The following is a 14,335-nucleotide window of genomic DNA, read 5'->3' on the forward strand; positions in this document are numbered from 1 at the left end:
ACAGCCATCTCCATCCCCAACATGGCCAGTTTTCACCATATAATCACCAGCAAAACCCCTAAGGTACAGCCGGTAAGGTGAACCTTGGAATCTGGGCAAATGTACCAAATTTTATTTTGACCAATGCCCGTCAGTTAACTATACACTTGACACCTCCTAAGGGCATGGTCTAGACTCTGTCTGGACCACTTCCCTGTCCACCACTCTCCGCAGGGCTCTAGCTGGCCCCTCACCTTCCCTCTCTCCAGCGTGAGCTCTCTTACTTCCCATGTCACGCCAAAGCTGTGGTTGCCAACCTAACCTAGTACTGGCCACACCAATAGTACTGCCTTCCCCCATTCTCCTCAGACCTGGATAGCCCTCTTCTCTCTACCCTGCCTCGGCAGCTAGCTGCTTTCTTCCCAACACGTAAGAATGCCTGCAGTCGCCTGGATCTGTTCCCTCCACTGTCTCATTCACGTTAACTTTACAGACAAGGTTTTCAGCATCTCTAACAAACAAACAGGGGCTTTCTTAAAGCTCTTGCCATAATCAAACCCTGTACATAGGTTTATTTTACACATAAGTACACTGTCTTCAAACACACCAGAATAGGGCATCAGATCCCATTACAGATGGTTGTGAGCCACCATGTGGTTGCTGGGAATTGAACTTAGGACTTCTAGAAGAGCAGTCAGTGTTCTCAACCGTTGAGCCATCTCTCCAGCCTGGCAAAATGATCCTCATCATCACCTTCCACCCAGGCCATTCATAGTTCCCTATATTCACTTTAAATGGCACTGGGTCCTACCTCAGGTTTTTACCACAGTTGAAAAACATTAAAGGGTAAAAAACAAAAACCCAAACATTCCAGAGCAGAGAAGCCACCACAGACAGTTCTTGAATGGGAAGAATTGACTGCCTATGCCTGGCTGCTCCCAGCATGACCCTGGGCTCTTCTCTTGTTCCGTCCTACCTCATGCATACTCTGATCTCTAACACTAGAGAGCAGTGTGTGCCCTTGGGCCCACTCACCTCCCTGTCCACATCATCTTCCCTTGCACCACCTCTAAGGGTCTCTAGTCCTCACACCAGCAGCTCTCTCAAGTCTCTACTGCAGAGCAATGTCTGCCCGCTCATCAGGATCCACTCTAGCATATGTTCTGGCCTCTATGCACCTTTCCCTTTTCCTTCCCCTTTCATCTTCCTAGGTCTTCACACAACACCTGCCAGACCAGTTCACTGCTGCTCGAACCCAGGACGCTTCTCAGGAAGGAAGTGCACACCCCTCCCTGTAACCGTCTAACAGAGCCCCTGTCTGTCTCCCGGAACTCTCATACCACCCAGGCAGTGTCTCAAATTCTCAGAGGACAGCCAATCTGTACCCATTTTGGGCTGCCATCTAGAACTCTGACCATGGTCCTCTCTACACCTGACATTCAAGCCTGACTGATATCACCTCCCTTATAAGATTTTTTCCTGCTATCAGTGTGACTTTGACACTGAAATACATAATAACATGCACCAACAGAGACAACATACACAGACGTGGGTCTTTAGGAAACTCACTAAGTTCACTCCTAAGAGAACACAGTTACCCTGCCAAGCCATAAGGCCTCATGGAGCGGCTAGCAGGTATTTGGTTCCCTGCTTGCCCAAATGTCACCAGGTGATTTATACCTGTTTAACATGACTGTAAAGAAATTCCCACAAAATGGGACTCATAAGTAACCTGATCTGAAGGGTCACATAATCCCACACATGAAGGCAGCTTTCAGAGTCCCAAGACTTACATGTGCAACATTGGATGGCCGGCTGATCTGCTGGATATCAGCGTTGTTTGTAATGTTTCGCAACGTCCGGACAGCTGGGCTCCAGGTCCCTAACATTTCCGGCCGCTCAGAACTCTGGAGGTTTTGTCCAGCGGCCATCAAGTTACCCCGCATGTCAGGAGGCAGAATGTCCCCTGGGACAGGTGGGACATTGGCACACAGGTTAATGAGTCCCGGTCCTTTTCCCTGAGGCAGCCTGTGCTGGGCTGTGCTGAGTGGCGGGGCTTCAGCGGGGGCCCAGTTCAAGCTGCGCTCCTGCTTTTCAGGGGATGAGTCAGAAGAGTCATCAAACATCAACTCCCCTTTGGATACCTCAGCCCTGGCCTTGGGAGAGCACGGCTGGTCAGCAGGGGAGGCCTCTGCAGAGCTGGCTGCACTGGACTTCTCAGTGCTACCCTCGTTCTGAGAGTCCTGCTCCTCGTTGTCTCCCTCTTCCTCCTCCTCCTCCTCCTCCTCATAGATGATCAGACGTGGATGGTAAAAAGCTTCATCCTTCCTCCTCTTCTCAGACACACAGTCCAGGACCCAGTCAGGGGTGACAATCTTAATGCTTGTTCTCTTGACAGCACGCTCGTACTTCTCCTAGGAGTGAAGCATAACATACTAATGACGCTTGCCACGCTACCCAGAGGGGCAAAACCCATGCCTGCTGTGAGTGACAGCTCTAAGAGGCACAAGAAGGAGTCTTGACTGTGGTGGGAAGTGTACGAGACTTGGTTTAAATGAACTTTTATAGGTGACATTTGAAGAGCACACAGAGAACTACAACTCTTATGGGAAGTAATAAAGTGAAGAGCTGAAATCTGTTTATTCACACTCATGCTTTTGCTGAGCTGGCAGTCCCGGACGGACAGTCTGACACTCAGTAAAGAACTGTGGGCAAGTGCCTTCATGTCAATGCAATAGGAATGGTCGCAGGGGTGGGAAAGCCCTCCTACCCCCAAGAAGTTAAACATACAGTAAGAATACAACTTAAAACCAACACGAGGGGACAGGATATGATGTCGGCATTAACTGCCAACCTGGCTCCTAGGAGGCAGGCATCTGGGCACCTCTGTGAGAGATTATCAAGTATAATTAACCCATATGAGAAGTTTATTGATTGTGGACAGGATGGTCCACACAGAGGGTGCTCGACAGTATGATGGGAGGACAAGCTGAGTGCTGGCATGCATGCACTCGACCGCTCCCATCTGCCTGTGCTCACAACGTGACTGGCTCCCTCATGCTCCTGATGCTGTGACTTCCCTCCCATGCTGGAGTTTCTCCCTTAAACTGCTTTTGCCAGTCTTTTCGTATAGCTACAAAAAAGGTTAGCGATCCTGACAGGAGCAGGATCTGGGAATGCCTCCCAGGTAGGATGTGACTGTAGCATCTGCCTAGTGAGGAGGGCAGACAAACACAGCAGTTAGTGAGGGCCAAGAAAAGAGGTAGAGGCCTGCCTCCTGGAAAGCTTCTTGAACAATCAAAACGAATAAAAGTGTCTTTTTAAAAAAAACAGTATGTAAGTACTGTGCAGTCAAGTCACACCCCTTTGCTTCTCCCTGGCCAATGCACAGGGCCTACACTAGTGTCCATACCCTTCACAGAGCACCAGGTCAGAGCAGCAGGCTGCAGTTTATGCTGGGGTAAGGACTGCAGCAGCCGGGCAGAGACGGTAGGCTGGAAGATGCTTCCATGCCTCTGGAAGGCAGGGCTCTGAAAACAGTTATTCCTTACTGGTGGAGATTTAACCCCAGAGTCCACTCCCAACTGGCTACTTTGCAAAGTGGAAAATGAAGGAAAGAGGACAGGATGGGTCCCTCCATAGCATCAAATACTAGAAATTCAGCAGGTATTTTACCGGGGTCGGGGTGGAGGGTGGAAGGGTGGGGATGGGGTTAAAAGATCTAAATTCCTAGCCAGGTATGAGTGATATACACACCTTTAAACCCAGCGCTTGGGAGGTAGATGCAGGCAGATATCTGAGTTCAAGGCTAGCATAGTCTACAAAGTAAGTTCCAGGACAGCCAGGGCTATACAATGAAAAAGCAAAACAAAAAGATTTGAATTCCTTTGCATACAACTTTTAGGAGGTGGGGATGCAGTATGGGTCCTTGGTGGGTCAATTACCTTTCATAGAAAAAGTTTCTTGCAGTAATGAGGTTTAGGCCAGCCAAGGCCACACAGTGAGACACTGTCTCAGGCAAAGTAACAACTAAGCAAAGGAAAATGAGCAGGGCTGGGATCGCAATGACAAAAGCCTACGGCTAACGAGTGAGTTGGTTCCAACTGCTTTGCTCTAAACATATGTATGTACACATCTGGAGAGCAAACTGCACTGCAGTGCCCAGAAACAGACGCCAAATGCCTTCCTTCCTCGCCCGCCCATGAATGTCCTCTGTTCTGATATTCACAATAGAATGCGAGTTAGTGCCTCTGTTTTGACTTCTTCCCTCCACAGTGCTGAGGATGGAACCTAGGGCCTCAAGCATGTGAGGCGAGCACTCACCACAGCCCAGAGCAGTCCATGCTTCATCAACAGCCACAGCAGAGGGTACAAACCTGCCCATCTCCTGTTGACTGCCCAAGGTGCTGTGAAAACCCAGGTTCCCTGGAAGAACTGCAAATGTCCCTAACCACTGAGCTGTCTCTACCCAGTGCCTAACCACAGACCTGTCTCTCTAGCCAGTGCCTAACCACTGAGATGTCTCTCCAGCCTCCAGGTAATTCTTAAATTAAGTAAATACATTGGGCTGAAATTCTTAAGTTAAGTAAATACGTTGGGCTGAAATTCTTAAGTTAAGTAAATACGTTGGGCTGAAATTCAAAGACTTAATAATCACAAACCCACTGTGATGGCTATCTTGACTGTCAACTTGACTACATCTGGAATGAAGTACAATCCAAAAACCAAGGGGCACACTTGTGAGATTATTTTTGCTTGGTTTGAGTGGGCAAATCTACTTCTAGTCTGGAACTTTGAGGTAGAAGACACATGCCTTTGGTCTGGAAGACACACCTTTAATCTGGGCTACACCTTCTACTGGAAACCTATATAAGGACATGGAAAGAAGTTTTTGCTTTTTACTTGTTTGCCCTGCCTTGCTAGTGAGACTATTCTTTCACTGTCGTTAGAGCCTCTATCTTTGGAATCAGAGTCTACAAAAGACCAGCTGAGACATCCAGTCAGAGAAACTTCTGGATACCTGGACCTTTGCTCATAGCCTACCACTGTTGGATCCTGTGAGTGATGTATTAAGTTCTATGTATCTATTTACCTGTCTACCTATCATTTATCTATCCAGCTTCCTGCCTGTCTATGTATCCATCCATCCATTTATTTCCATCATCCATCTATCCATTTTCCTGTCTATCTATCCATCCATCCATCCATCCAGAATGATTCATTCTATAAGTTCTGCCATTCTGCACAACCCTGACAAATATACCCATCATATCCACATATTTCCTTGTGAAATTTAATTGTAATTTATAATCTCCCATCTGTTATTGCAGAAACTAAAATAAGCAGCTTCTGTACACAGACTCCAGTCACTGCAAAGAGCTCCCCTGACTCCTGCGCCTGGGTGACCTAGGAGGACGGTGCATTTGCAGTGCTTACCCCCTTCGGCTCTGGGACAATCAGGTGTGTGCACTTCTTGTTAAGGTTTAGCTGGCAGCTGCCCCCGTGGAACGTAACCAAGGCCCACAGGGCACTTCTGTCTTCAGACGACACCTGGTGGAGCGAGAGACAAAGGCATCACCACACATGCTACTGTGTCTCCATTTCCACTTTATTACATGGTGGTGTCCACACAACACGCTTATTGCTGGGCTCCTGCCGTTAATTGGCTGGAAGATGCTCATAAGAAACATAAGAGCAGCTTGTAGCCACCCTGTTGCTCACAGCAGCTTCACAACAGAAGCCATTTGCCACGTCACCACCTGAGCATAAGCACCTCCCAGGACTGGGGACAAGCTTGCCTTGCTGATACAAGACCTTGGACATAAACAAGATCCCAAGCACAACAAAATAATATTTAAAAATTCCCATCCATGGTCAGAGAAGATGCGCAGCAATCAGAGCACAGGTTGCTCTTCTAGAGACCCAGTTCAATTCCCAGCACCCACATGGCTGCTCACAACCATCTGTAACTAATACCAGGGGATCCAATACCCTCTTCTGGTCTCCATGGGCCCCGCACACATGTGGTACAGATACAGAGATACATGCAGACAAAACACCCAAACATAAAATAAAAATAATTCTTTTTAAATTCCAACTGCACATCAAAGGCAATAGAGGATTATGGTCTATAAAAAAAATAACACAAAATTCTAAAAAGGGCAGAAAGATATTCCACTTTCCATCATTTCTGAAAATGTTCAAACATCAAAATAATATTTATAGGGGCTGGTGAAATGGTTCAATGGGTAAAGCACGTGTTATGCAAGCCAGATGGCCCAAGTTCAATTCCTGCCCACATGAAGGCAGGAGAGTCCACTTCACACAACTGCTCTTTGGCTTCCATGAGAGCTTTGATACCTGACCTCCTTCCCCCCCCCACAAAAAAAAAAAAAGAAAAAAAAATCATAAAATTTTTATGTCATAATTACAAAGAACTCCCTCAAACTGGTAGCAAATCTTAATTATGACATGGATAAAGTTCCAAGCTAAAAACCCAGTGAGTGGAGAGCCAAACACACACATCCCATGGTGAAGCCTGAAGCACGGGAAGTCACAGGCCTTGTGGTTCACGGAGATGTAAGGCTCCAGCACTGCGGCCCGCTGCCAGTGTTGCCTGCCTACCTGCCTACTATGTACCAGAAGTTGTGTCACAGGTCTCCCACACTAACCGACCATGACGGTGACACACACAACTTGCCACCAACCCCAGTGACACTCATAAAACTGTAAACACTGGCACCTGACACCCTAGTGTATCAGCCAAGGTCCAAATCCACCCACTGTCAGACACTGGCCTAAGGCAAGGGAAAGGCCAAACTAACTTTTAAAGGATAAAATTTATTCTGAAAGGCAAAAGAAACACTTAATCTTATCTGGCATCAATGGGAAGGAGGCCCTTGGTCCTGTGGAGGCTTGATGCAGTATCGCGGGGGGAGGCTAGGGTGGTGAGGCAAGAGAGGGTGAAGTGAGTAGAAGAGCACATTCAGAGAGGCAAAGGGGAGGGGATGAGATGGGAGGATGGGGGGGGGCGATACCAAGAAGGGGAATATCATTTGAAACATAAGTGAATAAAATGAGTAAAAAAAGAAAGAAATGTAATGCAGTCATCACTTTACGATGAATTACACGGGTACATGAGTCTCTTCTGGCTAAATGTATTTTAGGTTGAGGTTTATGGATACTGAAGAAGCCTGGAGTTTGTCTCTATATTTGCTTCAAGTACTAATAAACAGATGACTTCTTCATGCCAGCATGTGGCCCCCGAGGATCCAACCTTGTGCAACCACTCCTAGGGGCTGTTGTACATTCCACACTGCTCTGACTACTCAGGAGCTTTCTGAAGTCATTCTCAAGTCAGACCCTACTCTATTCGCAGCCTCCTGCAGCGTTTGGAGAAGGAGGTTTAATTATCTGACAAGAGCACTCCAGTGACTCACATACAATCTTCGCTTAAAACCAATGGAAAACCTAATCCAGATGTAGTCTTAGCACTTGAATGGCCACGTCCGACACACACCTCACCAGGCAGGGGAAGCACTGTCTCTGATAACCACCTCCTGTCAGCTCAGAGCATGAGGTACTGCACACACCCACAGCAGCTCAGATCTTTGTAGCGGTGAGAGAGACCGGCCTCCACACCCACACACCAGCTACTGGAACCTCCTGGTCGGTCAAGGGATATGGGGGTATTTCTATTTTCATTTTTACACTTTTCTGTAATTTCCAGGTTTTCAAAAGCCATTTCTTTAAATGGGAGAAAACACTTTTTAAAAAGCCTCTTTCCAAAATCACGTTGGCTCTCATGCTTCCCAGCCCCCTTCCAGGATCAGGCTAGCCCCAGCTCTCCAGCTGAGCCAAGGCAGCCTATCCTGCCTGGCTCCTGTCCTAGACACACGTAAATGCCACTGTCAACACACTAAACCACCTATACATGTCAGCTTTCCGCCTGTTGTCACTTCACAGAACCCCGGCAAGCCAGCCGTGTGTACTGCCCACAAGCTGACAATCTGCTTTCTTGTCCCACTGTCCTCCCAAAAAAACTTGCTCCCTCGCTATCAACTAACTGCTTGCAGCTAGGCATGGTGGTACACGCCTGTAGCCCCAACATCTGAGAATGGGGACAAAAATGCAATGCTATCTTCAGTCTCTGCTGCCTTCCTACTGCTATGAAGCGATAACATGATCAGGTCACTTCCAGGGTGAGTCCATGAGCATCACGGGGGCAGCAGGGCAGCAGGCGGGCAAGCTGAGGAGCTCAAATCTGCTCCAGAAGCACAAGGTAGAAAGACTGGTGTGGGCACCTGGCGTGGGTTTGTGAAACCTCAACACCCATCCCCAGAGACACAACTCCAAAAAAGACACACCTCATCTCTTAATCCTTCCCTAACAATTCCACCAACCAAGGACCAACATTCCAATATATGAGCCCTTGGAGGTTATTCCTTCTCAAAGCCCCACCCTTACCTACACAGCAAACCTGAGGTTAGCCTGGACTACATGAGACCCTGTCTAAACAAACAAACAACAAAGAGAACCCTCTCGTCTAGTCTCCACCCACAAGAAAGGCAGCCCAGCCAGCCACCATCCTCACTAGAGACTAAGGTCCCCACAAGTTAGGAGCCACATGAGGACCCAGTGCAGCCATGAAATGTGGCTGACGTGCAACTGCAGCCTTCTCACCCTGAGCTGCAGCTGAGCAGATTCTCCACCAGGCTCCTAACTTCCTCTCCAAGGTCTTCCTAGCCCTCCTCCCCACCTCTCCCTGAAGACTCCAGAGGGGCTGTTAGCTCTTCTCAACGCTCCCATAAGAAAAGGGAGCGGCCTCTGGAACCGAGCAGGCCTCAGCTCAGGTGGTCGTGCCTGGGTGTGGTGCATGGACTCCTACAATTCTTGCTGAAAGGATGCTGAGCCACGTGGCCATCTCCACGAAAGGCAGAGTCTGACCCTGAGGGCAGTTCACTGTGTTGTTCCCCAGCCCTGCACTTTGTGTTGTAGCACACCAAATTCCTCCATGTGCCTGCCTGCATGCAGCCTGTTCATTTCCTGAGGGACAAGTTATACTACAATTAGCATGAGCTGCACACTGCATATGTGTTAACATAGCTTAAAGCACATTAACATTTTTTAGCAACCATAAACTATCAGTGTATATAGTAAGCTGACACTTGCTAGACATAGACAGTCTTCCTTTCTTAAAAAAGTTCTCTTGTCAGGAGTGGTGGTGGCATCTCTCAGAGTTTCACCTCCCAGTGCACACTGGGGTCTTCAACAATGCTCAGGAAGTGACTAGTGTGACAGATACCAAGATCCGTCAAGGTCTGCTGCTTATAAATCTGTTTTTTTCCTACTCGACTTGCTTGAGGATATATGATCCTGCCATGATCTTGAGAATGCAGGTTACTTCCCAGAAAAACAATCTGCCTCTGGAGCCCCCAAAACGACACCACCCACCTCTCAGTGCCTGGACAGGCTCTCTGGCCATAGCCACGTGGTGCTATGCAGAGATGGAGACATGGCCACTTCTCTGGTGTTGGTTATAAAGCAGAGACAGCTGCATGGAAAACAGTAGAGGCTGCCTGTACCCAGAATCACCAGCATTATAACCTTGCACATCGACCAAACCTTAACGACTGTCCTCATGGAAATATACATTTATATAAGGGGGAGGGACCCACAACACTAAAAAGTGAAATTAAAAGAAAAATAAGGAGAAAATAAAGCTTAAAGAAAATTTTACAAATCTCGACAAATTCCTATTAAAAAAATAATAAGAATGTGGCAACTTTAATAATCTGCATCAAACTGATGCAGCAGAACAAAAATGAAGCCTTTATAATTCCACAGATTTCTAGAATTTACAAGACAGAGAAGATGAAGTAACTCCAGATAGACTTACTTACTCATTGCCTGGACAAAGGAGGGGTCCCTCAGACTGGCAACGTCATGTGGTAAAGGTTAAGTCTAGCCAACAACCTAACAGTGGCAACCCGACAACCCTGATTCCCAACCTGGGCAAGGCTGAGGGGAGAGGGAGGCAAAGGCCAAGGCCTCTGCAGCTCGCAAGCACCCTGCTCTGCTCCTCTCTCAGAGGCCTGAAGAGAGGGAAGAAGGGCAGTCCCTCAGACCTGCCATCACAGGTCCCAAGGCTGAGCAGTGGGAACTACTGACAGGACCCTCCAGGTGAGGGCAGGGCACAGTCACCATTGCACCTTTTCCTCCCTAGTCACTGGGAACCAGGGGGCGGGGTAGGGGCCCTCACCACTGCACCTTCTCCCTAACTCCCTCCTTTTAGCACTGTTTAAGGAGTGCCACCCTTATTTGTGACAGCCGTGTTACAGCTTGGGCTCTTGTCAGAACAGGACACAGCTACAAGGGTGTACTTTAAAGCAAAACCCACTTTCTCAGGACCCCAAATTTAGCACCATCACCATTCAGTCCTCCGTTTCCCATTTGCCCTGGTTCATGTGATGCTGTGCATCCCTGTCACATGCAGTTAACACCATGCCTCACCGCTACATGCGTCTGTAAATCCTAAGTCTCTAACTAGTGTGTGCATACGACGGGGTCCTTCAGCTCCTCCCTATCCCCATCTGTTTCTGACCTGCCCTCTTGTAGATAACGTGGGCACGGCCATCCTCATTCCACACTTCTCCACACATGGAGCACTGCAGTCCCCACACTGCTAACCCTTTCAGTTACACTGACTTTGCCTGCATCTCACCAGGACTGAACGCACTGTTACCAGCATAATAAGCAAAGCGCTGCTCTTCTATAAAATGTCCACCTGACTTGATGAGCTAATACAGACTAACACACTCCTTGGAGTTATCTCTCTCTTATTCATCCTTATTAAATCCTTAGCCTACAAGTCTGAGTGAAGCTTCTCATCTTCTAATGTAAAGTATTATTCATATTCAAGGTTTAAATATCTGCTATTTCTTTACATTATGTATGTCTGTATATTTTATAGTTAGACAAGGATTCTAGGGAACTTGTTAACAAATAGGCCATAGGTCCAAGCGCATGAGTGCTCAGAACCATCATAGACAATAATCATGCTTACCTGAGAAAGGCAGGCAGTGAGTCCAAAAAAAATCTGACAGGACTCTGGAGAGAAACCATTGACTCTGTCGGACAGTTATTAAGATTGCAATGAAGTAAGGTGAGCACACTGGACCTTCGCTACCACAAGCCCTGCCTTGTCCACTAGGGCAGGCTCTGCCACTCCCTCCCGCTCGTTCATTAGAAAGTGAGACAGGCTGAAGATGACCAGAGACTGCAGAGCAAGTGGGAGTAAAGTATGAAAGGTAGTAAGTTTCAGCAAAGGGCAGCGCAAAATCCAACCTCTACTTACATCCTAACTAAGATGGACACCGTGTGTTCACAGGGAAACTTCCTGACTCCCAGCAGCCACCTAACTACGCACCACAGACAGATAGATATACAGGGACAGAGACACATGGACACACAACCTAGAGCAATGCGCAGAGGACGTCAGAATGCAGCACCAAGGCTGTGCTATTCCTACAAAGGGCTTCTTCCTAGCCAGAAGAACCTGTGGGCTCTGAACTCAGGCAGGACAACTCAGGGCCCCAGAATCCCTAGACTATCAATCCCTAGACCTTCCCAGTTTGAAGGTTGACTAGAACATGCATCTGAGTTCCTCTGGGATCTTCTGTGCTTCAAGCTGATAGAGCAGGTCTCCAGAGACGGGGAGTCTTCAACACACTGGAGTGTCCAGGGTTCAAAACGAGTGGAAAGGACCTACTCAGATAAATGGGCAATGAACAGACTCGACTGTAATTGCTGCGTTAGCCTCTCCTGGCAGGTCCACTGACAGATCCTAACATGGGTTATCCCTGCCCAGAATCAATGGAGACTCACTCCGGCACACAGCCCTAGGCTCTATTACCCAAGGCCTTTCCACGGTGACACATAACTTCAAGGCTACTCTCTGAAAGATGGGGGAAGACACCAACAAACCTCAGGCTGACTACCACCCAGTCTCCGCTGGGCCTGTGTTCTGTTGCTTAGGCTTCTTTATGCCAGACAGGTAAGAGCTCAATTAACCTACAGCTTCCTAAGGACGACTAGTACAAAGGGTCCAGAAAAGATACCAAGGACAGAACCCTTGACTCCATCTCAGAAAGGTCCACCTTTCCAGGGTTGGTTTGTCTGTCTGAAACCTATGATTATAAAGAAAGAATGAATAAATTAGAATCTCTGAGTCAGAACTGCATCCTCTAAGAAAAACCGCTGATTGGAAGGCTTAAGCATCTAAGGCCCTCGGTAGTATCTCACTTTTATCTGAGTTGAGTCCCTCTGCTTGGTCTTGAAAGGAGAATGTGCATTCAAGAGCTGCCAGGCCCAGCTGTGGAACGAAGCAGGTGAATGATGGACGGTGTCCATCCCAGCCCCTGGCCTCAACTCAGCATCAGTACTGGATGGCAGAAGTGATTTCCTAAGTCAGGCTCTGCTCCGACCGCCTCGCAGTGAAGCTTCATCCAACAGTGAAGCAGAAGCCAGTAAGCCTCCAGCAAGAAACAGCAATGGAGAAAAGTGTCCCACTTGGGACACAATACAGGACCCTGAGCGTGAAAATATGACACAGCTGACACAGGGAGGGAGGAGGCTGCACAGGGTAGAGTGAGTTTGCTTTTGGTTTGGTTTTGAGACAGGGTCTCATACAGCCTAGGCTAGCCTTGAATTCTCTTACGATGCCAAGGATAAGCTTCAACTATTGATCCTCTTGCCTCTACCTCCCAAGTGCTGGGATTATGGGCATGCACAATTCATACAGCGCTGGGGACTGAGGCCAGGACCTAAAATTAAGATAGCCCTCTATAACTGAGCTGCACCCCGTGACCCCAGAATAAGGTCTTCACCATTCTAATTTTCACCCCAGAGCAAGTGCTGGGTAGAAAGTGTAGGATAATAAACTTCCCATGGATCTAACTGAAAAGATGAACACGGGCCTTCAAACTTGGAACTTCCTCCTCGTGTCTGAGTCATTCATATTCTCACCTGATTTAGAATTCTGAGTCTAATCTTTGTCTAAATAGACATCATAAGACTAAGAAGAGCTGCAACTCGAGGTCCTCGCCACAACTGCTAGTCACAGCTTTTTGACGCAGGTAATGACGAGGACCAGGTACATACCATTTCATACAGGATAGGAAAGAGTAGGGGCAGAGGGGCAGAGGAAAGGGCTGGCCTCAATCATGAGCCCACCAACTCACTGTTTCTTAAACCCACAGCTATCCCCCAGAACCCCACTCATGAGCCCACTACTTCACTGTCTCTTAAACCCACAGCTATCCCCGACCTTATTGCACAAAAGGATACGGCAGGAGAGTGCCACATTGCACGGACAGAGTCACCCAGGAAGGCTGAAAAAGAAAAGAATTATACAAATCAAAAAACATTCACAATCTGTGACCAAAATGACATGACTTCGCTAGTAGTTGCTTTTGGAAATTACGAGGCTCCCCTGTGACCTACTACAGACACCCACCTGTAAGCATGGTGGCCAGGTAGCAGCAACCAAAGATCATGTGCCCAAGCCACAGACCCCAGGCCCAGAGTGAAGCGGCCACCGCATTCCTTAGGATTGTGACAGACACGTACGTTTAGGTCCACAGTTTTACTGCTTTTCACCCCACCCACCCAGAAAAGAAATAAACAAAATTCACAAGATTCTGGGTTGATTTAAAACCAAGAATATACAATATGTGCAAAAAAACCTTAAAAACAAAACAACAACAAAACCTCTTCTAATCTTACAAATTCTAATCTTTGCGTTCATTACAAGGTAGACTGAGAGCTACCTGTGTGTACTTTATATTCTTGGAGAATTAGTTCACCTTATAGTTCTAATCCAATTTTAAAACTTAGAACAACTGGAGCTGGAGAGATGGCTCAGCTACTAAGACCACTGGCTGTTCTTCCAGAGAACTCAGATACAATTTCCAACACCTACTTGGCAGCTCATAACTCTCTTTAATTCCAGTTCCAGGGGATCTGACACCCTCACACAAACATGCAAACAAAACATTACTGCACGTTTAAAAAATATAAAAAAATAAATAAAAAAATTAGTTCATCTGTTACTATTCTAACTCTTATTTCAAGAAACAACAATCTGAAAGTTTATTAATGGCCCCTGTTAGCCAGCTTACATCTGGAAGCCTGGACAATGAAAACATCTATACTCAATGTCTCACTACTGAGGCAGCAATGTAGTCAGCAAGATACATTTCACATCTATGCAGAGATGGTGCAAGACAATGGGCAGTGAACAGGGAGAGTGCAGTCTCTGCTCTCATGCTGATCAGTAAGAAAGAAACCATGGTCA

At 47.4% G+C, this 14,335-nt stretch overlaps 1 protein-coding gene across 1 annotated transcript in view; it reads right to left on the bottom strand.

The window, feature by feature from the left end:
• Paxip1 (PAX interacting protein 1) overlaps window positions 1–14,335 on the bottom strand; it is a 51,063-nt gene that overhangs the window by 29,850 nt on the left and 6,878 nt on the right. Inside the window, exons 3-6 of the mRNA XM_032907173.1 lie at window positions 13,327–13,370; window positions 11,045–11,108; window positions 5,416–5,529; window positions 1,773–2,393 (exon numbers count right to left, since the gene is read on the bottom strand). Coding sequence (XP_032763064.1) covers window positions 1,773–2,393; window positions 5,416–5,529; window positions 11,045–11,108; window positions 13,327–13,370 — 843 coding nt within the window. The remainder of the gene's footprint in view (window positions 1–1,772; window positions 2,394–5,415; window positions 5,530–11,044; window positions 11,109–13,326; window positions 13,371–14,335) is intronic.

The sequence above is a fragment of the Rattus rattus genome, chromosome 6 (genome assembly GCF_011064425.1).
Source record: "Rattus rattus isolate New Zealand chromosome 6, Rrattus_CSIRO_v1, whole genome shotgun sequence".
NCBI lineage: Eukaryota > Metazoa > Chordata > Mammalia > Rodentia > Muridae > Rattus > Rattus rattus.